Source organism: Ambystoma mexicanum, chromosome 13 (genome assembly GCF_040938575.1).
Source record: "Ambystoma mexicanum isolate Mex_15411 chromosome 13, UKY_AmexF1_1, whole genome shotgun sequence".
Taxonomy (NCBI): domain Eukaryota; kingdom Metazoa; phylum Chordata; class Amphibia; order Caudata; family Ambystomatidae; genus Ambystoma; species Ambystoma mexicanum.
In genome coordinates this window covers 33,774,781-33,797,287 of record NC_090938.1, presented here as the reverse complement: position 1 = coordinate 33,797,287, position 22,507 = coordinate 33,774,781, and the positions used below count along the sequence as shown (strand labels likewise).

Here is a 22,507-nt window from a genome sequence, read left to right as displayed (position 1 = left end):
ATGAGATTCTCTCAGGACATAGTCAGATTGAGGACCTGCGTCAGTCCCTGCACGACGCCAGTGGTCTGGACACCTCTCCGGAGGTGGAGTTTTGTAGATCTGAGCCTGGCACCCATGCCGACTCCTCCTACCGGCGCCTTATGTCTAGGGTCACCGAGTACTTGGGGTGGTCTGCTCCCCCAGGGGATTTTCTTCAGGATGACCTCATGGATATACTCAACCAAGGTCCACCAACTGACCCGGTACTGCCGTTCCGTATGGCTCTACAGAGGAGGGTGGCGGCAGCTTGGACTGCTCTGGAGAGTCTCCCGGCAGTGGGCAAGTCTTTGCCGCGAAAATACCACCCAGCCAGTAGCGACCCCTGCTACTTGACCCAGCACCCCACTCCAGAGAGTTTGGTGGTGCAGGCGGCTACGGCCCCAGCAAAGCAAGCGTCGTATCCTACCATCCCTCCTGATGGGGATGACAAGCGTTTTGATGGTTGGGCGAAGAAAGTGCTTTCTTCAGGGGGTATGGCTCTTCAGGCTGCCAACTCCGTATGTGCCTTGTCACGTTTCACGCACACTCTGTGGAACTGTTTCCTTAGCGGCTGAACATATTCCTGAAGGGGACGAACAGGATGGTTTTCTTGCTATGGTCCAGGATGGCAAGGATGCCATGTGTGAGGCCGTTCAGTCGGGTTTGGACATGGCAGATTGCATCGGCCGGTCCATGGCGGCAAGCACCGTAATACGCACATTTGCGTGGTTGCGGAAGTCGGGGTTTGCACCTGATGTGCAGGCCCGGCTCCTCAACATGCCCTTTGATGGTGTCCATCTTTTTGCCAGCAAGGCTGACGAGAGCTTTGAGAGGTTGCAGACCTCCAAAGCTGCAGCAAAGTCGTTGGGCGCTGCAGTTCGCCAACCTCCGCCTTTTCGTCCTAGGGGACAGCAATGGAGGGGAGGTTCCTTTCATTATTCCTCATCCTTTGGTAAAGCGAGGGGAGCTGCCAGTCAAAGGGGCCACCGTAGGAGTGCCAGAGGTGGAAAGCAAGGTACTCGAGGTTCCAAGGCCACTCGGGCAGTTGCCTCTTTGCCCTCAGGCAACGTCGCAGCCGCTTCAGCTCAGTCATGAGGCCATATCCCATGGCTCGCCGTTTGTGGGAAGGCTGGCGCAGCATCTTGTCGAATGGCGTGCCATTACTTCAGATGTGTGGGTTCTGGAGATCATAGCCCACGGCTACTGTCTTCCTTTTCGGCAGAGGCCTCACGACAATCCACCAGGGAATCTCCTTGTTGAAGAGCCCGTATCCGCTCCTTGTGCAGGAGGTTCAAGCCCTGCTGGAGAAAGGCGCCATAGAAGTGGTGCCTGTAGTGGAGAAGAACAAGGGATGGTATTCCCCTTATTTTTTGATTTCCAAGAAAGACGGGGGATTGAGACCCATCATGGACTTGCGCGGTTTGAACAAACTCCTCAGGAAGGACAAGTTCAAGATGGTTACTCTTTCTCAAGTCCTCCAGGCCCTTCAACTTCAGGACTGGCTGGTGTCTCTCGACCTCAAGGACGCTTATTTTCATGTGCCAATCCATCCAAAGCACAAGAAGTACCTGAGGTGCGCGGTTGGCGACTCGCACTTTCAGTTTCGGGTTCTGCCGTTCGGATTGACCTCCGCCCCGAGGGTCTTCACCAAGCTCATGGTGGTGGTGGCAGCGCATCTCAGGAAAGGGGGGATTCACGTCTACCCCTACCTGGACGATTGGTTGATCAGGGCGCGCACTCCCGAGCAAGTCCTGGATCATCTGTCCGTCACCTGCCACTCCCCCCACAAGCTGGGCTTCTCCCTCAACTTCAAGAAGTCCCACTTAATGCCAACTCAGAGGCTCCAGTACATCGGAACAGTGCTGAACACGTCCCTGGGGCAGTGTTTTCCTCCCAAGGTGAGGGCTCATCACATTCAGCAGATGGTGCTAAAGTTTCAACATGCCCAGAGTCTCCCTGCGTTCGAGTTCTTGAGATTGCTCGGCCTCATGGCATCCTGCATTCTTCTGGTGCCAGAGGCCAGGTTGCGGATGAGATCTTTGCAATGGGCACTCAAGCTCCAGTGGTCTGTCCTCCAGCAGGATGTCAGACCCCGTTCAGGTGCCGCCCTCGGTCGCCCAGGACCTTCTGTGGTGGGCCGTCGAAGGCAATCTGATGAAGGGGGCTCCATTTTGGCTACCCTAATCGGAGGTGATGATCGTGACGGACGCATCCCTCATGGGATGGGGAGCTCATGCCAACGAGTTGACAGTCAGCGGGTGTTGGTCTCCGTCGGAGTCCAGACTCCATATCAATCTATTGGAGCTGAGGGCCATCAGGCCTGCCCTGAAGGCTTTTCTGCCGACTGTGCGAGGAAAGAATGTCCTGATCCTGACGGACAACAGAGTGGCCATGCACTACCTCAACAAAAAGGGGGGGGGGCAGGGTCACTTCCTCTGTGCAGGGAGGCGATGCAGCTCTGGTTCTGGGCAATCCAGCAGGAAGTTTCGATCTCGGCAGTTCATCTGGCCGGAGACGAAAACGAGACAGCGGACGCTCTGAGCAGGCAGAGTGCGATCTCTCACGAGTGGGAGTTGGCTCAGGAGATTCTCCTGGAGATCTTCGCCCTTTGGGGACCCCCCAAGTGGATCTCTCCGCCTCCAGTGTCAACCGGAAGTGCAAAAGGTTCTGCTCGCAGGAATTTCCTCCAAGAGGAGCCTTAGGAGACGCGTTTGTGGTGGAGTGGTCATTCCCACTGCTGTATGCGTTTCCTCCAGTCCCCGTCATCCCGCAAGTGCTGCGGAGGTTTGGTTCCCAGATGATCCTCATTGCTCCGGCATGGGCCCGGAGGACATGGTACCCGGACCTTCTCGACTTGTCCATCTGCCCTCCACGTCGTCTTCCCTACCGAAGCGATCTGCTCTCACAGGAGGGGGGTCAGGTTCTCCATCCAGAGGTCAGGTCCCTCAACCTTCACGCTTGGTTTCTGAAAGGTTGAGGTATAAGGATTGGGACCTCCCCTGAAGACGTGATGGAGGTGTTGCTTTCGGCAAGAAGGCCCACAACAAAGTCCCTGTATCGTTGCCGTTGGAGAAAGTTCTGCGGCTGGTGCAGGGTTAAGAATGTGGATCCGTTTTCATGTGACATTCCTGTGGGTCTGTCTTTTTTGCTTTCTTTAGCCCACAGGGGCTTGCAAGTGGGTACCGTTAAAGGTTACCTGGCGACGCTGTCCATATTTAAGCGCTCGTCTGAAGAGTGTGCTTATTTTAAAATCCCTTTAATTTCTCAGTTTCTAGAAGGGCTCACTAATGTGCTCCCTCCGTCACCTTTCCAGGTGCCCGGTTGGGATTTGAACCTTGTCCTCAAGTTTCTGATCGGTGCTCCGTTTGAGCCTTTGCATTCTTGCCCTTTGAGACTGTTAACTCTTATAACTGTATTTTTGGTTGCGGTCACTTCCGCTCGCAGAGTGAGTGAGTTACAGGCACTTTCAGTTAAGCCACCCTTCACTGTATTTCACAAGGACATGGTTGTCCTTAGAGTTTGTCCTTCCTTTCTTCCGAAGGTGGTGTTGGAATTTCATTTAGGCCAGAAGGTTATTCTTCCGGCATTTTATCCTCCTCCGCATCCTGGTAAGGAAGAGGAGAGGCTCCATAGGCTGGATCCTAGGAGAGCTTTAAGCTTTTATATTTCACGCATGTCCCGGGTCAGAGTGGACGATCAACTCTTTATTGGTTACGCTGGAAGGTGTTTGAGACAAGCTGTTAACTAAGCAGACTTTGTCTCGCTGGATTATTCTGGCAATTTCTGAATGTTACCGCTTGGCGGGTAAGGACCCGCCGGTCGGCTTGCAGGCCCATTCTACCAGGGGTATGGCTGCCTCTACTGCCCTACAGAGGGGTGTTCCTATTCGTAACATCTGTGATGCAGCCACCTGGGCTTCGGTCCATACTTTTGTACGTCACTACTCCCTCGATTCTATCCGTGGGCAGGATCTGGCCTTTGGCAAGGCGGTCCATTACTCCGCAATTTGATTGGGCATTCTAAATTTCTGTATTCTAAATTCTTTTCCCACCTCCTTGCGTTGGTACTGCTTTGGGAGTCTGTCATAAATATGGAATACGTCGGAGGACCCAATCCCCTCGAAGAACAAGTTTCTCTCTTACCTGGTAACGTTCTTTCGATGGGATGGTCCGACGACGAATTCCATATCGCTCCCTCCCTGCCTTCCCCGCTACAGAATTTCTTATGCGATTGCAGTTTACGTCTACTCAAGGCTTTGTGTGGTCAGACAGGCAGAAGACTGGTGCCACACGTTCTGGGAAAAAACTACAACTGAGGCTACGGGCGTTGTGCGTCCTACTTATAACATCCAGTGACGTCGGCCGTCGGAGGAGGTCCTCCAGGGCGGCGTATCGACGTCATCGACGCAGGGACGCAGACGCTGAAAGATTTTCCGAAGCAGCATAGCTGTGGTGATTACTGTCATAGATATGGAATACGTCGTCGGACCATCCCATCGAAAGAACGTTACCAGGTAAGAGAGTAACTTGTTCTTTCCCAGGCTTTGGAGGAAAGCGTCTAATCTGTTCCATGCAATTTCCCAGATCTGCAATGTACAGATTATAGAGGGCGGGGGCCAATGGAACACCCTTGCTTGACACCCCTTCCTGTTTGTACTTCCTCACTTAATAGCCCTGTAGTATTGAGACAGATTCTTATCGTGTTAGTATGAAGCCCTCGAAGTTGTTCCAGCAAATCTGCAGGGCATTTCTGATCAGCTATCTTGTTTTCTGCAGACGGGTACGATTTATGCTGTCAAATGCCTTCGAAAGTCGACCAGGTTTACCTTGCATTTGCTTTTCATGATCTTCGCTTTAAGCAATGTGATCAAAAGAGCTGCTGGGTGGGGGTCCAAAGCCCCTTTACAAAACCCGTGTGAAACTTGTTGTTTAGCCCATTTTTCTGTGCCCATCGCTTTTCCACTCCCCCCTTTTCTGCCCTAATTCATGCAAGAATCCAGCTGCCTCTAGCAGGTGTCTACATCGCAGTAGATGTTTTGGACTACAACCCCCAGGACCCCCTACGATTACTGTGCTTGCTAGGGCTGATGGGAGATGTAGTCAAAACATCTGGAGAGCCAAGGTTGCAGGCTCGTGGCCTATAGGCTCCACCCGCATTGAAACCTTCCGTTTCTTTTTCTGTCGTGATGTTTTATTTAAAGTATTGACTCTGTTAAGGATTCGCCTGCTTTTCATTCTGCTGCCATCTAGTGGTTCATCCTGGAATAGCCCTATAATACAATGCATAACGCACCTGTGGAGTCACTCGGCCTTAGTTCGCCTCTCTTCAGGTTTCTTTTACTTTCTCCTTTCCCCCATTCTTGGGGGATGAGGGGGGTGGGGGGGTGTCCTGTGGAACAGGGACGGGAGCCTCTTGCCAAGCTGTAGTAAATCCTTTTTCCAGAGATGTCTGTGTGGGTGCCCTCCTGCTGGCAATGTACTGCTCTGGCCCTGCCATACCGCCAGGGTAAGGGACCTGCACCCCAATATGCTTCTCTTTAGAGCGACACTCCCTCCGCACACCTGTACCCAGCCACTGTAAGCACTGTGTGGGGTGTTCGCATAGATTTTTCTTGCCGACCCCTAGAAACTGGGTACAGAGTGTCTAAGCTTTTCACACACGTGGCTGGCATCTGTGAACCCACGTGACTCTTTATCCAGCAGGGCACTTGGTGGGAGGTCCACGCGCTGAGAGGAAGTCTTCAAGGCACCTCCAGCTGTCCTCTTCTCCTCATTCTTCTTGACTTTTGCTACCGAGAACCTTCTTTTCGACTGCGGGCTGAACAGTGTTCTTATATTTTTTGTTCTAATTGTCCTTGAGGTTTCCAGCCAGTCTCAGGCGTGTCCTTGAGGCTTCCAGCCAGTCTCAGGCGTGTCCTTGAGGCTTCCAGCCAGTCTCAGGCGTGTCCATGAGGCATCCAGCCAGTCTCAGGCGTGTCCATGAGGCATCCAGCCAGTCTCAGGCGTGTCCTTGAGGCATCCAGCCAGTCTCAGGCGTGTCCTTGAGGCTTCCAGCCAGTCTCAGGCGTGTCCATGAGGCATCCAGCCAGTCTCAGGCGTGTCCATGAGGCATCCAGCCAGTCTCAGGCGTGTCCTTGAGGCATCCAGCCAGTCTCAGGCGTGTCCTTGAGGCTTCCAGCCAGTCTCAGGCGTGTCCATGAGGCATCCAGCCAGTCTCAGGCGTGTCCATGAGGCATCCAGCCAGTCTCAGGCGTGTCCATGAGGCATCCAGCCAGTCTCAGGCGTGTCCATGAGGCTTCCAGCCAGTCTCAGGCGTGTCCTTGAGGCTTCCAGCCAGTCTCAGGCGTGTCCTTGAGGCTTCCAGCCAGTCTCAGGCGTGTCCTTGAGGCTTCCAGCCAGTCTCAGGCGTGTCCTTGAGGCTTCCAGCCAGTCTCAGGCGTGTCCATGAGGCATCCAGCCAGTCTCAGGCGTGTCCATCCATGAATTGCCGTTGCACTCACATGAGGCGTGGAGTCCTTGCAGGAAGTTCCTAGGGAAGACCTGAGTACAGGTCAAACTAGCCGGCTGAAAAGGAAGAGCGCGCACCCCTACATCTTCCTTCTGGCGGGGCGATGCCATTGATGGCTCTGATGTCCTGGCCCAACACTTTGCCAAACATTAGAACGTGTTGGCCAAAGCCAGCGGGAAAGCAGGCATCACAGCTCTCTTTAGCGGTACACGGTTAGCTGAGGAATGTGTATAGCACTGCAGCCCTAGATTTTGGACTTCATAGCTGGGGAGATTGGAAGAGATGTATTCAAGTACAGAATGAGTGCTGCCGGGGACGCTGCTTCCCGGTTCAGCTTTGTCTGTCGTGGAATCAAGGTCATGCCCCAATGAGACCATCTCAAGGTGGCATTATTCCTGTCCTCAACCATCTGTATGGGCTTTTCTGATAGGAACCACCAGTGGTGGCAATAGGCCTCTACCTTATATGAGTCTGCACAGCCTGTGCTGTGCTACAGCAACTCTTCTTCATGCATGAGCCTTCTGGGGGTACCAGCTGTAGCCTCTCCTGGGATGGCTCCCAGCATTGTTGCTACTTGCACCTGGGTCCTGCTAACGTGTACCCTGCTTCTCTTATGCCCTCTACAGATTGCCAAGCAGCAGCAGCAGCTCATCCAGCAGCAGCACAAGATCAACGTGCTCCAGCAGCAGATCCAGGTAAAGGCAGTGCCCGGGGCTGGGGCAGCGCACCACACCGGAGAGCACAGGGAGTGTGTGTGTGTGCAGAGAGGCTCTCTATTGGATCACGTGTCTTCTCTAGTGTGGAACCAGGGTGAATACTAAGGGAAAGGCCTGCCGAGGGCCTCTCTGCAAGGGACTTGGGCAGTAGGTGGCTGCAGCCTGCACACTGCTTCATAGTGTAGGTGAGCGGCGAGCTGTCTCTTTGGGGTGTCTCAATCCTTGAAACAATATTCTTTGTATCTAGTGATGCTGCCCTGTCCTCTCTCTCTGCAGCTCCCCTGCTCTTTGTATCTAGTGATGCTGCCTTGTCCTTTCCCCATCTGCCCTGCAGTTTGTATCTAGTGATGCTGCCCTGTCCTCTCTCTCTGCAGCTCCCCTGCTCTTTGTATCTAGTGATGCTGACCTGTCCTCTCTCCAGCTCCCCTGCTCTTTGTATCTAGTGATGCTGCCTTGTCCTCTCTCTCTGCAGCTCCCCTGCTCTTTGTATCTAGTGATGCTGCCTTGTCCTTTCCCCATCTGCCCTGCAGTTTGTATCTAGTGATGCTGCCCTGGTCCTCTCTCTCTGCAGCTCCCCTGCTCTTTGTATCTAGTGATGCTGACCTGTCCTCTCTCCAGCTCCCCTGCTCTTTGTATCTAGTGATGCTGCCTTGTCCTTTCCCCATCTGCCCTGCAGTTTGTATCTAGTGATGCTGCCCTGTCCTCTCTCTCTGCAGCTCCCCTGCTCTTTGTATCTAGTGATGCTGACCTGTCCTCTCTCCACCTCCCCTGCTCTTTGTATCTAGTGATGCTGCCCTGTCCTCTCTACAGCTCCCCTGCTCTTTGTATCTAGTGATGCTGCCTTGTCCTTTCCCCATCTGCCCTGCAGTTTGTATCTAGTGATGCTGCCCTGTCCTCTCTCTCTGCAGCTCCCCTGCTCTTTGTATCTAGTGATGCTGACCTGTCCTCTCTCCAGATCCCCTGCTCTTTGTATCTAGTGATGCTGCCTTGTCCTTTCCCCATCTGCCCTGCAGTTTGTATCTAGTGATGCTGCCCTGTCCTCTCTCTCTGCAGCTCCCCTGCTCTTTGTATCTAGTGATGCTGACCTGTCCTCTCTCCAGCTCCCCTGCTCTTTGTATCTAGTGATGCTGCCTTGTCCTTTCCCCATCTGCCCTGCAGTTTGTATCTAGTGATGCTGCCCTTTCCTCTCTCTCTGCAGCTCCCCTGCTCTTTGTATCTAGCAACGCTGCACTGTGCTCTCTCTAGCTCTCCTGCTCTTTGTAGCTAGTGATGCTGCCCTGCCCTCTATCTGCAGCTCCACTGCTTTTTATATCTAATGCTTTGTCCTCTCTGCAGCTCCCCTGCTCTTTGTTTCTAGACTTTAGTGATGCTGCTTAGTCCACTCCTCTCTGTATCCGCCGCTGTTTGTATGAAACAGTGCTTCCCTATCCATCTTTTTTCTCTACTGCTCTTAGCTATTTCTGCTGCTCTTTGTTCCAAGTGATGGGCCTCTCCTCAGTCTCTCTTGCCCTGTGTTTCCAGCGATTTGCCTCTCCTCACTCTCTTGCTCTGTTTCCAGTGATGCTGCCTCTCCCCACTCTCTCCTGCTTTGTGTCCACTGATGTTGCCATGCTCTCTCTCCTGATTTCTGCATACAGTGATGCTCCTCTTTCCCCTAACTCTTCTGTTCTTTCTCTTGCTCTGTGTTTCCAGTGATGTTGCCTCTCCTCTCTTGCTCTGTGTTTCCAGTGATGTTGCCTCTCCTCAGTCTCTCTTGCTCAGTGTTTCCTGTGATGTTGCCTCTCCTCTCTTGATCTGTGTTTGCAGTGATGTTGCCTCTCTCTTGCTCAGTGTTTCAAGTGATGTTGCCTCTCCTCTCTTGCTCTGTTTTCAGCTATGTGCCTCTGCCCACTCTCTCTTGCTCCGTGTTTCCAGTGATGTTGCCTCTCCTCTCTTGCTCTGTTTCCAGCAATGTGCCTCTACCCACTCTCTCTTGCTCTGTGTTTCCAGTGATATGCCTCTCCTCACTCTCTTGCACTATGTTTCCTTTGATGTTGCCTCTCCTCACTCACTTGCTCTGTTCCAGCGATGTGCCTCTCCTCAGTCTCTCTTGCTCTGTGTTTTCAGCGATGTGCCTCTCCTCACTCTCTCTTGCACTATGTTTCCTTTGATGTTGCCTCTCCTCCCTCTCTTGCTCTGTGTTTCCAGTGATGTTGCCTCTCCTCAGTCTCTCTTGCTCTGTGTTTCCAGTGATGTGCCTCTCCGCACTCTCTCTTGGACTGTGTTTCCTTTGATGTTGCCTCTTCTCACTCTCTCGCTCTGTTTCCAGTGATGTTGCCTCTCCTCTCTTGCTCTGTGTTTCCTTTGATGTTGCCTCTCCTCTCTTGCTCTGTGTTACCAGTAATGTGCCTGTCCTCACTCTCTCTTGCTCTGTGTTTCTAGTGATGTTGCCTCTCCCCACTCTCTCCTGTTTTGTGTCCACTGATGTTGCCATGCTCCCGCTCGCTCCTGATTTTGGCATACAGTGATGCTCCTCTTTCCCCTAACTCTTCTGTTCTTTCTCTTGCTCTGTGTTTTCAGCGATGTTGCCTCTCCTCTCTTGCTCTGTGTTTCCAGTGATGTTGCCTCTCCTCAGTCTCTCTTGCTCAGTGTTTCCTGTGATGTTACCTCTCCTCCTCTGTGTTTGCAGTGATGTTGCCTCTCTTTTGCTCAGTGTTTCCAGTGATGTTGCCTCTCCTCTCTTGCTCTGTTTCCAGCAATGTGCCTCTACCCACTCTCTCTTGCTCTGTGTTTCCAGTGATATGCCTCTCCTCACTCTCTTGCACTATGTTTCCTTTGATGTTGCCTCTCCTCACTCACTTGCTCTGTTCCAGCGATGTGCCTCTCCTCAGTCTCTCTTGCTCTGTGTTTTCAGCGATGTTGCCTCTCCTCTCATGCTTTGTGTTACCAGTGATGTGCCTCTCCTCACCCTCTCTTGCACTATGTTTCCTTTGATGTTGCCTCTCCTCCCTCTCTTGCTCTGTGTTTCCAGTGATGTTGCCTCTCCTCGGTCTCTCTTGCTCTGTGTTTCCAGTGATGTGCCTCTCCGCACTCTCTCTTGGACTGTGTTTCCTTTGATGTTGCCTCTTCTCACTCTCTCGCTCTGTTTCCAGTGATGTGCCTCTCCCCACTCTCTTGCTCTGTGTTTCCAGTGATGTGCCTCTCCCCACTCTCTCTTGCTCTGTGTTTCCAGTGATGCGCCTCTCCTCACTCTCTCTTGCACTGTGTTTCCAGTGATGTAGCTCTCCCCACTCTCTTGCTTTGTTTCCTTTGATGTTGCCTCTCCTCTCTTGCTCTGTGTTTCCAGTGATGCGCCTCTCCTCACTCTCTCTTGCTCTGTGTTTCTAGTTATGTTGCCTCTCCCCACTCTCTCCTGTTTTGTGTCCACTGATGTGCCTCTCCTCTCTTGCTCTGTTTTTCCAGTGATGTAGCTCTCCCCACTCTCTCTTGCTTTGTGTTTCCTTTGATGTTGCCTCTCCTCTCTTGCTCTGTGTTACCAGTGATGCGCCTCTCCTCACTCTCTCTTGCTCTGTGTTTCCAGTGATGCGCCTCTCCTCACTCTCTCTTGCTCTGTGTTTCCAGTGATGCGCCTCTCCTCACTCTCTCTTGCACTGTGTTACCAGTGATGTGCCTCTCCTCACTCTCTCTTGCTCTGTGTTTCTAGTGATGTTGCCTCTCCCCACTCTCTCCTGTTTTGTGTCCACTGATGTGCCTCTCCTCTCTTGCTCTGTTTTTCCAGTGATGTAGCTCTCCCCACTCTCTTGCTTTGTGTTTCCTTTGATGTTGCCTCTCCTCTCTTGCTCTGTGTTACCAGTGATGCGCCTCTCCTCACTCTCTCTTGCACTGTGTTACCAGTGATGTGCCTCTCCTCACTCTCTCTTGCTCTGTGTTTCTAGTGATGTTGCCTCTCCCCACTCTCTCCTGTTTTGTGTCCACTGATGTTGCCATGCTCCCGCTCGCTCCTGATTTCGGCATACAGTGATGCTCCTCTTTCCCCTAACTCTTCTGTTCTTTCTCTTGCTCTGTGGTTGCAGTGATGACCCCCTCCCCCACCTGCTTTTTGTGTTGAGTAATGCTGCCCTGTCCTTTCAAGCTCTCTTGCTCTAGGTCCAGCATGCACTCTGTCCTCTTTTTTCTCCTGCTTTTTGTGCAGTGAGTTTGATCTGTCCTCCCTCTCTGTAGCAGGTAAACATGCCGTATGTGATGATCCCAGCCTTTCACCAGAGCCACCAGTCTCTGCAGATGCCCTCTGAATCCCAAATGGGAATGAGCATGCAGCCCATGTCCTGCAAACCAGGTAAGAAGCCTGCGCCTGTCGGCCTGCCTGTCTGCCTGCCTGCACGTCTGCCTGTCTGTCTGGCTATCCCAGTCTTTTACACATACCCTACTATCGTCTGACAAGTCACTGAATATGTGAATCCTTATTTCTCAAAGAACTGGACTGTCCAAGTCTGGCAAGCGACTGACAGGCATGTGCTTTACGATCTTTTACAGGCACCAACCTGTTAACGCCCAGTATGTGCCAGATCTTTGCCCGTCTCTCATAGGCTCCAGACTGGCCTTCCCTGCCATTTCACAGACTCTAAATCACGTTGTGCAATACTGGCCTATCCCAACATGTCCTTATTTCCCAGTAGGCCGGTCTGCTGGTAACTTCATCATTCACTGAATGAAGACAGGCAGTCCCCTGGTGCTTGGCTGCTGTGTTTCTACTCTTTTAAGAATCACCGTTGTATTACAATGTAACCATACCTGGTGCCAACATGTAATGTTCGAGAGAGAGAGTGTGTGTATGTTAGAATGGATTTCTAAACTCTGGCCTGGTGGACAGGTGTTTAGGAGGCCACCCACGTTGGAGAACAGGGATTTACTTCTGGGAGCTTAAGCCACACCAATCAAGGCAATGTGGAGAATGTTAATGGTAAAGGTTTTTATACTGCGCACCAGTGCCACTTGCTTGGTCTCTTGGCACTCTGGCGATTCTGTGAAAACAAAAAGAAGGGGGTAGGTTAGTGGGAGGAGCGGGAGAAAGAGCAAGGGAACTGTGATGTGCTGTTGGCAGCTTCAGTTCGGACGTACCGTTCACTGAGCTTGGTTGCGAGATTCGGGAGGCAGACGTCATGTGGTGTTATGCAAGGTTGTGTGTTCTATGTCTTGTTGTTTCAGTGTTGTCATGTGTGTGCGGTTTGCTGTGCTGAGGAGCTCTGGTTCTTTTAGTGCAGTATGTGAGAGGTGTATGCGGAGGGTTGATTGTTAGTAACAGTTTGGGTTGTTGATGGCCGTGGCTGATATTCTTCAGCTTTTCCGGCTTATTAGTTGTATCTTGCCTTCTTCCGTGTGCCCTTTCTAGTTGTATCAGTAAAGTTGCCTTTGGGTGACGGGTTCTTGCGCTACTTTGCTGCTCTGCCTGTTTCCAGAATTCTGAGTACAGTCCCTATTTCTGATTAGATGCCCGTTACTAGCCCAGAGTGTGATCGGAGGGGTGCGAATAGTTTTCACGTCCCGGCTGGGGGGCAGACATGGCGTTTAATGGGCCGGAGCCCAAATTGAGGGCGGGCTGGCCAGCCAGGGCGCGAAAGCTACATTATAGGCCCAGATAAACGCATGAAAAATGAATAAATGGCAGTTAAAGTATCATACAACACTATCTATTATAAATCTTAGTCAGTGCACATCAATCAATTACTTGGCCAGTACCTGAAAAGGAAGAAGGTAAGTAATTTAGTTGGCGCCAGCACTCTTCATAAAATGTAATCCACACTTTAGAAGTCCTGCCCTAAGATGAATGGGGCCTTGCGACCAATGTTCAATGTGAAGTTCACAAAGTTCCAATACTTTTCGGAGACTAAGTGTCCTGAGGATGTGAGCAAAGATTCAAAAGTCAGGTAGGGGTTATTGATAACAAAACTGTTCCCGTCTTTCAGATGGCTTTAGACAGGAAGTACTACCCAAGCCAAATAATGACAAAACGTAGCCCAAAGTTAGAAAACTCTTTTGATGAAATAATCCACTGGTAAGTATGCTCTCTACTCTCCGCCCTTACTTCGGTTTTGGTCCAGACTTGGCAGGTCCGGAGGTTGTCATTCGAGGTAAGTTTTCCCACCTTCCTTTCGGTTCCCAGATGCCCATATGCTGCAGGTGCAGAGCCCGGTCCGGCTGGTCACAGGGGTTGCTGCACTCGGTTCTGTAGGATGAATGCGAAACACACCACTGCAGCACGTCTCAGGGCACTGGAAATTAGTCTGTGGCGACTGTCACTCTTGTAACAGTGACACAGAGGGATTCAGCTATCACAGTCTGATGCAGCCTTCTATATCTCGACCCAATGGTGCTGGGAAGGTGAAATTCATCAGAAGGGTGTCTTGTTGGATAAGCTGGCGATCCCCAAAGCCTAGGTCGAAACATGGGATGACGGCGCTCCTATTACGGTAGCCCAAATTCAAGCTGGATGGCCCCTTGGATTGCCCAGGGTGTCAGGGTCCGGCTTGACATAATTCCACAGGACCTGATGCTGGCCCCATATACCCTCACCAGGAGTTCACCTCTCATCCCTAAAATAAAAGCTGAGCTGAGAACCCCAAGAAAGGGAAAGGGGAAATGGAGAAAACAACAAATGAGACACTGCTGCCCTGCAACCTTCTGGTAGGCTCTGGTATCTATGGTAAAACAAATATGCTTGGTTACTTATGCAATATTATACATTTCCTTTCTTAAATTGTTTTTTTAACATACACTAACTTCTTTACCTCTTAAACCTCTGTTAAGACTTAGAGGTTATTTATTCATGTTGAATATCCTGTAAACTGTTGTGATGCTCTAATACATCTTGCCACTATGCCATTCAAGTCTCTTTAGAACTCTAAAGTAAATGACTCTTGCAATTACTTAACAAACTTAGATATTCTTCATTAATTTTCATTACATTTAACTCTGTAAAGTCTGAGCTTAAATGCTTTAAAGGAATGCAGTCTTTTCTTGAAAAATAGAATTCCCAATAGCGTGAAAGTTACATGAAAATGGAAACTCTTAAACTTTCTTGAATGCTGCTCCTCCTGCGTGTGAGTTTTCTATTTACACGGTCATATACGACAAGAAAAATAAACACGCGCTTTTCTAAACTCAGAAAATAACTTGCACTAGTTATTTTCTTGACACGCGTTTTAAAATCACGTACATGCTCACCGCACTCACGCGATTAATACGCGACGCCATCAAGACGTGAAAAACTGTTCTCGCGCTGAAACAATCTCACGCACTATTCATAGACCTCACGCGCTCTTTTGCTAAACGCACGTGCGCGATTTATACTCACCGCTGCTAAACGTGAAAACCTGTACATGCGCTGAAAACAAACTCGCACTCAGTTCATATGGACTTTCGCTCTATCGCTCACCGAGCACGCGCTATTTGCACGCAACGTTACTAATGTGAAAACTTGTACACGCGCTAGAAACGATCTTGCGCACATTTCATCGGGACAAGCGCACTATCGCTCTCCATACCCGCGCATTTCCATAAATGACGTTGCTGAAGACGCGAAGACTCGCGCACGCGCTAAACTGTTTTGAAACTCCTTTCACGCAGATAACAACATTAAAAACTTGCGCACACAGTCTTTGCACTTCTTTTCTCAAAGTCTTAAAACTGTGTAAGAGTTTTTTCACAGTAAACCTTTAAATAACTTCTGAACACTTTAAGTTCCTTAGAATATGGAAATTCTTTTGAAAGTCTATAAACTTTTAAAAGGAACAATCCCACCTGATGTCTTCTAGTTCTCTCAGCCACAGCAATTGGTTTCCTTTCTTCTTTAGTAAATCTTCTGAACTCTGAAAGGCCTTACTTAAGGAGCTTAATAAATGTACAACCAGCCGCTGAATTACTATGGATGAAAGGCAGTTTAGAATCTTGCTCACCTCCCAAGAATCCAACCCATTATCCCTTCCACCAATCAGACAAACCAAACATATCATTGTTCCTTAAACCAATCAGATTAAGTTTATTTCTCTCCATCTTGACTTGGGCAACCACAATGTTAATTCTATGTACATACGCTTTCTGGTTACTAAACCACGTACACAGGGACCCTTCCGAACAGGCTCACTTGCAGGGCTACCAGGAGACGTCAGGAATGGTTGGTCCCACCACTCCAAAGAGTTGAAGTATTTATTTATTTATTGGACGTTTGTATGACGTCTTTAAACAAGTGTTTCAAGGCGCCACAAGACAAGATGAATGGGGGGAACATGGGAACAAAGTAGAACAACAAATACAATTATATTGGCCTTGTGACAATCCTACTGTGCAAGTGCGTGACAGGGGGAGTGCTAGAGGGTGCAGTGCAGGAGAATGTTGCCCACAAGGGTGGGGGTGGGCCAAGGCGGCGGCCAAGTGCTACAGGAAGAGGAAGGTGGGGGGAGGCTGAGTGCAGTGGACAGGTAGGACTGTGTTGGGCTAGTCCGGGAAGGGGAGCACCAGGGCAAGCGTTGGCAAGGGGTGCTGAGGGGGCTTGTAGCGGGTGGATGGTCTGGCCCCTGGATGACTCTGAAGGGATCAGGCCCCAGTCGCAGCAGCAGAGGGAGATTTATCACAGGAGGGGGAGGGGGAGAGGGAAGGAAGAGGAGAACAGGAAAGTCTTGAGAAGTTACCAGAACTTAAGAAGATCCTGCTCAAGTTTGAGGGGTGCGGGGAGGATCTTCCAGAGGGCGGAACCAGCTGAGGAAAGGGATCGTCCCACTCTCTGCTTGGAGAAATGTTTGATCTGCAGAGAGTTGGAGCCAGAGGACCGAAGGAATCTGGCCGGAAGGTATTTTTGGGAGAAGAGCTGGATGTAGAGAGGTCATCGGCCCCAGACAGCCTTGTGGATGATGCAGAGGGTCTTGAATTTGATCCTTTCAGCCACCGGGAGCCAGTGGAGAGATTTTAGGGCTGGAGAGATGCAGTCCCTGGGCTTGAGCCCAAGGATAAGTCCTGCAGTATGTGAGAAATGTGAAGGTGCCTCCCTGACTAGTCCCCGGGATCTGTCATCCAGGTGGCCAGGACACGGCCATCGCTATTGGATCCAGTTCTTGGGGGTGGACAGTGAGGGAGGACCACCTGGATGGGGGGGTCCTTGGGGAGTGCAAGTGGGACACCGATGGGTGGGACGCAGTAGCTCCCCTCTTATCACACCTTTTCCCCATCATAACCTGTATGATACTCAGACACTCTATCCACCCCTTTTTCCGATGCAAACAGTTTCGTACACCACGCAAGATGACGGACAAACACCAGAGCCATTTACCTGACATGTCCCACCACAAAGGTCTGGCAAAGTCGGGCAATTTAGCAGAATCATACACACCTGACGGCCCCACAGGGATAAAAGGTGGAGCATGAGATCGCAATACGAGTAAGGCAGACCGCACAACAAGATAGCTAACTCAGCACAGCAGTTCAAGAGGAGAAAGACAGCGCAAATCACGAGGGTGACAAAGAGAGAAGCAACCTTGCCCTTTCTGAGCCAGGCCCGTGAAACCTCCACTGAAGGAATCGTAAAACCGCGAACAGTAGCCAGTGTGTGTTACAGCAGATGTCAACGGTACATGGGGCCCTCCTCCGCTGATAACCAAGCTGGGAAGAGACACTTGCCACCGTGGTACCGGCCTTGACTCCAGAGATAAGAAAGGCCAGGCCGTTAATCACAGCCGGTGAGTTGAGGGGAGAGCCAATTGGAAACCAAACTGTGTTGAATGAAATTAGCAAGCGGCTAATTGAAGAAAGTACAAAGAACTGTTGATACGAATAGGGAAATCCAGTTACAGAGGAGTCAGCCATCACATGGATGCTCATTCTGGAAACTCTGGGCTACTACCCTATTATTGAAACTACCATTACCAGAAGGCCTTGGTGAAGGTGCAAAAGGGGTCCAAGTGGTCATACAGTGGTCTAGTAAAATCCTCTGTACAGTCAAAAGTATTTGACTGACAGATGATTGTGAAGCTAAGAGAAGTGAATCCTACATCGTAAGAACTGTTCAAGGAACTGTGTGATTGACAAAGTTGGCAAGAGTAAACCCGATGGAGGGATGCCGATAGAGAGGGGGGCGAAGCCAAAAGTCCCAATGAATAGTGTGTTGACAAGAGTGAACCCGGCAGAGGGATGTCCACAAAGAACTGTTTAAAAAAGACATTAAGAGTTGTGAATGTCATAGATGAGATTGAGTTGAAAGCCGTATTGAACCTGTGGAGGGAAGCTAATATTCGAGAAGGGTCTGAGCCTTTCTTTCTTTCTTTCTTTCTTTCTTTCTTTCTTTCTTTCTTTCTTTCTTTCTTTCTTTCTTTCTTTCTTTCTTTCTTTCTTTCTTTCTTTCTTTCTTTCTTTCTTTCTTTCTTTCTTTCTTTCTTTCCTCATCCCACACTCTTTGTATTTAGCGTAAGGATGGCAATAGGTTTTGTATAAGCCCTTTCATCTTGACTAGATGCCACTGGGACTGCCTTATTAGTATTTGATGGTTGTAGCTTGCTCCCATCTTAGATTTAGGTTTGGATTAGTTGTTTTTCCAACCTGCATATACAGTTCAATAAACACCCTTGAACTGTGATCACTTGTGTCTGTCTTTACTGTTGCCACCATGCGTTCCTTACATATGGTGTCAGGGGTGGGATGTGACTCAATTGAAAGAAATTGGGTACCCTACAATTTCAAAAACGGAGTCTGAGGGCCACTAACCCCTCCATCGCCACCAAGGAATCAATAGGGTTTGATATCTGTAGCCGTAGGGAAGCTATTATCCCCCCATGGAAAAGAGGAATGATTCCCATGGACTTGGTCCTGATACCTCCTGTGGGGTGTTACATAAGATTGGCCCCAAAATCTGGCATAGCGTGGAAGTTCGGGACAGACGTCCTGGCGTCTTCCCGACTTCCGAGGAGATGTGAAGGTTCTCTTACATATCCCCTTTGAGGTACGTCAGGTAGATCATATTGCCCAGGCAATTTTTAGAAAGAGCGTTATTCCCTCAGTTTAAATAAAGTGAACCACATAAAAAAGATAGAGGCAACTTCTCCAGCATGGGGTCTGGCATGGATTCACATGCTCATGATTCTCCAGCATGGGGTCTGGCATGGATTCACATGCTCATGAATATTCCCCGTCGTCAGGCTGGGAATCCTCGGTAAAGAAAAAACCAGTATCAGTTTCGTTTCTGATCTGTCTTTCGTAGTAATAACCAATCACTGGTCTCTGCGTCATACTGACCACAGCCAATGACTGCCCTCTACCTAAGCACCGCCTCTGGCAGCCATCTTCAGATTTTTACCGCACGTTCATGTGTTGGGATCCTCGTGCTATTGCTCTCGAGCGTTAGTGCTAATTTTTCGCGCTTTTTACAAAAAACTTCGATTCTTTCGGTTAAAAGAGCCTCAAGCTCCACCGATCCTACATCCGATCAACGGGGACCCGTGTCGGATTCATCTGTGCCCCTCAAGGGTGAAGATTTCGTCGAGCTACACTTCGGAGGACTCCAGAAGCTTCTCAGGCCCTGTCTCGGAGATGGCCCAGGAGAAGGGAAGCTCGACGCCCGGAAAGCTGTTCAGGGTCTGCCCTGGATGCCAGCTGCAGAACGTCTTCAAGGAGGACGAACACTCTTTCTGCCTTTACTGCCTTCATGAGGACAAGACGCACGTGGAGAAGGACTGTGCGTTTTGCGGCAACATGTCGGAACGGACCATGAAGGACCGCCATCAACGTCTCGCCAACTGGCTGGAGGGTAAGAGCCCGTCTGGCGAGAAGAAGAAGAAATCCGAGCGGTCTTCTAAGACCTTTGAGGGCGCCCCGGCGACGGGGGCCCAACATAAGGCCAAGCACCGCGAGTCCGCTGGCACCGGGAGCGCCGAACGGTCGGGCTCTGCGGGCGCCAGGCAGGGCGCACCCTCCCCGGCACCATCAACCACGAGCCAACGCTCTGGGTCGGGTAAGAGGAAGGCCGAGCACCCGGCGAAGCTCCTGGAGAGGCCCCGGTCGAGCTCTAAGGCAGAGGAGGAGCGTGGCAGTGCCCCCTCCCTCAAGGATAAGGCGGTGAGCGCACCTAAGGTGGTGAAGGCCTTGATCCATCCGGCCAAGCCCTCTATCGAAACGGTCGCGGCGGCCCTGGCTCAGCCTGTGGTGGCTGCACCAGTGGTGGCGACCTCAGGGCCCAGAATCTCCCTGCCTCCTCGGAGGGAGTCTTCCTTTGTGTCCATCGATAGGACCCCCGTGAAACCCTCCGTGGGGAAGAAGAAGGGGGGGCAGGGCGTCGTCGTAGAGTCGGCCTCAACCTCAGAAGAGGAACTGATCGAGGTCTTAAGCCACGGCCTAGGCGTGGAAGAAGGCCAGCCCGTCGGAATGGACCCCGACGCAGGTGACGACGACGACATCGTCGAGGAGACCGACGGGGCCCCTGCTCGCCCGTCGGATTCCCCTCTGCCAGCGCCGCAAGACAACTCGGCGGCCATTTTGTTGGCCATACAGTCCTTATGCTCCGAGATAAGGACGAGGCTACCGTTACCGACGGAGGAACCTCTCCCGTCGGGGGATCCAGAACCGGGACCTTCTGGTGTTCCCCCTACCAAGAAAAGAAGGATCCATCCACCACCTCCTTTTCAACCGTCGCGCCCCTTCCAGCCCTCCTCCCCGTCCACCCGAGGGGATGATACGGGGACTGACACGGCAGCGACGGGTACGGACGACGAGGCATACGACGAGGATTTTCCGTCGTCGCCTCCCACCAGGGCCTCTCCGCCCGACGAGATCGGATCTTTCCACTCCATGATCTCCAGGGCTTCCGAGCTTTTCCAACTCTGCCCTGAGGAGAAGAAAAAGGAAGGCTTCCTTTATCAGCGGCGCGAGGCCAAGAGGAAGACGGTCCTCGCAGTGCCTCTGTTGGACGACATTTGGGATGAGGGCCTTTCCCTCCTCAAGAACCCTTCCACGACGCCAGCTAGAAGAGACCGGTACGAGAAAAAGTACCGGGTCCCGGACACGGCCCCCCTATGCCTCCGGGCGCAGCCTACCCCGGACTCCGTCGTCTCCGCGGCAGCCAGGAAGAAAGCGGGGGGGGGTGCAGCCTCCACATCGACTTCCCCGCCGGACGGCGAGGGAAAGAAATTGGATACTATGGGGCGTAGAGTCATCTCGTCGGCAGCGACGACGATTAAAGCGGCCAACGCCTTGGCTATCGTGGCCCGCTACGACAGGGAGCTCTGGTACAAGATGGCTCCTCTGCTGGATTTTCTGCCGGACGACAAGAGGGCGGAGGCCCTTGAGATCCTGCAGGAAGGTGAGGTGGCCTCGGACCACGCCATCACCGTGGCGACGGACATCGCCGACACTGGATTCCGCCAGCTGGGCAACGGCGTTTGCCTTCGACGTCGTGGATGGCTCAAAGCTACGGACTTCCGGCAGGACGTCCAGACCAGAGTCCTGGACATGCCCTTCGATGGGAACAACCTGTTTGGGAAGACAGTGGACGATTCCCTTCAGGCCATCAAGGCGGATACTGAGACGGCCCGGGCCCTTGGAGTCCTGCAACGACGGACGCCCTTTCGGAGCGGCGGAGGCAAGGGCGCCTCCAAAGGTTCCGGCGGCGGTTTCGCTTCCTACCGTCAAGCGGCCCGCTCGTCGTCGCAAGAGGCCTACAGAGGACGAGGCAAGTCTAGCGGACCCCGCCGTCGTCGCCAAGGAGGTCAAGGCGGCAAGGCCGCGTCCAAGCAGGATTGAACCGGCCTTGGGGTCGGGTCCCCACCGAAGCACCCCGGTGGGAGGCCGGCTGGCGGGCTTCGTCAGCGTGTGGGAGTCCATCTCCACCGACCGTTGGGTGCTGGACGCCCTGGCCCGGGGCCACGCGCTCGAGTTTCAAAGAAGGTGCCCGCGCGTCCCCCCCGTGGCCAGGAAAGAACTTCACGTCCCTCAACTTCTCCTGGAGGTAAAGGCGATGCTCAGAAAGGGCGCCATCGAACTCGTCCCAAAGAGGCTTCGGGGCTCCGGAGTCTACTCGAGATACTTCCTCGTGAAGAAGAAGACGGGAGGATGGCGCCCCATCCTGGACCTGCGACGTCTGAACAAGTTCATCAAGGCGCAGAAGTTCCGGATGGTCACCCTCCAGCACGTCCTGGGTCAGCTGGAGGAAGGAGACTTCCTATCGTCGTTGGATTTGGAGGATGCCTTCCACGTCTACCCCTACCTGGACGACTGGCTCATCCGCGCCAAGACGAGGGAGCTCGCCGTGGTCCACACGGCAAGGACCGTCCAACTCCTCACGGACCTGGGATTCTCCGTGAACTACGCCAAATCCCACCTGGTGCCCGCGCAAGTCGCACTGTTTCTGGGAGCGAGGCTCGACACAGTGTCCCTTCTGGCCTCCCCGTCGGAGGAGAGGACCAGGACCATCTTGGGCAAGGTGCAACGGATGTTGGTGGCCGACGCGGCCAAAGTGAGGTCCATCAAGTCCCTCCTCGGGATGATGTCTTCCTGCATCTACCTCATTCCCATGTGCAGGCTCCGGATGCGCCCGTTGCAAGAATTCCTGGATGCGCGCTGGATCCAGACGACGGGCAGCTTCGAGGAAAGGATCAAGCTCGACGAGAGTTTCCGACGAGCGTTACGGTGGTGGGGCACCCGCGCGCATCTGACGGCGGGCATGGACTTCCAGACCCTAGCCCACCAGGAGACTGTGACCACGGATGCCTCCCTGGAAGGGTGGGGAGCGCACACCGAAAATCTGCACGCAAGGGGACTCTGGCTCCCGACGGAGAAGTCCCTACATATCAACGTCCTGGAGCTCCGTGCAGTGTTTTGGGCCCTCAGGTCCTTCCTTCCGTCCCTCAAGGGCAAGGTGGTGAGGATCTTCACCGACAACACCACCACCATGTTTTACATCAGGAAACAGGGCGGAACCAGGTCCCCAGCGCTGTCCAAGGAGGCGCAGGACCTGTGGCATTGGGCCGTCGCCCAAGGGATTTTTCTGGTGCCGTTTCATCTGGCAGGGATAAAAAACACCATCGCCGACTCACTCAGCAGGGAGCTGCGCTCGTGCCACGAGTGGGAACTACGGCAGGATCTGGTGGATCGCCTCTTCCGACGGTGGGGCACACCCCAGATCGACCTGTTCGCGACGGCGACGAACGCCAAGTGCCGGAGGTTCGCCAGCAGGTTTCCCCAGACGAGGAGCATGGGCGATGCTTTCTCGTTCCCCTGGGAGGGCCTGTTCCTCTACGCGTTCCCTCCCTTGCCTC

The 22,507-nt window shown here is 52.3% G+C and overlaps 1 protein-coding gene across 3 annotated transcripts in view; it reads left to right on the top strand.

The window, feature by feature from the left end:
• Positions 1 to 22,507, top strand: part of SOX13 (SRY-box transcription factor 13) — a 184,297-nt gene that overhangs the window by 102,118 nt on the left and 59,672 nt on the right. For all 3 annotated transcript variants that reach the window (XM_069633101.1, XM_069633102.1, XM_069633103.1), the window contains exons 7-8: positions 7,152 to 7,220; positions 11,442 to 11,556. In XM_069633101.1, the coding sequence (XP_069489202.1) occupies positions 7,152 to 7,220; positions 11,442 to 11,556 (184 nt within the window). The remainder of the gene's footprint in view (positions 1 to 7,151; positions 7,221 to 11,441; positions 11,557 to 22,507) is intronic.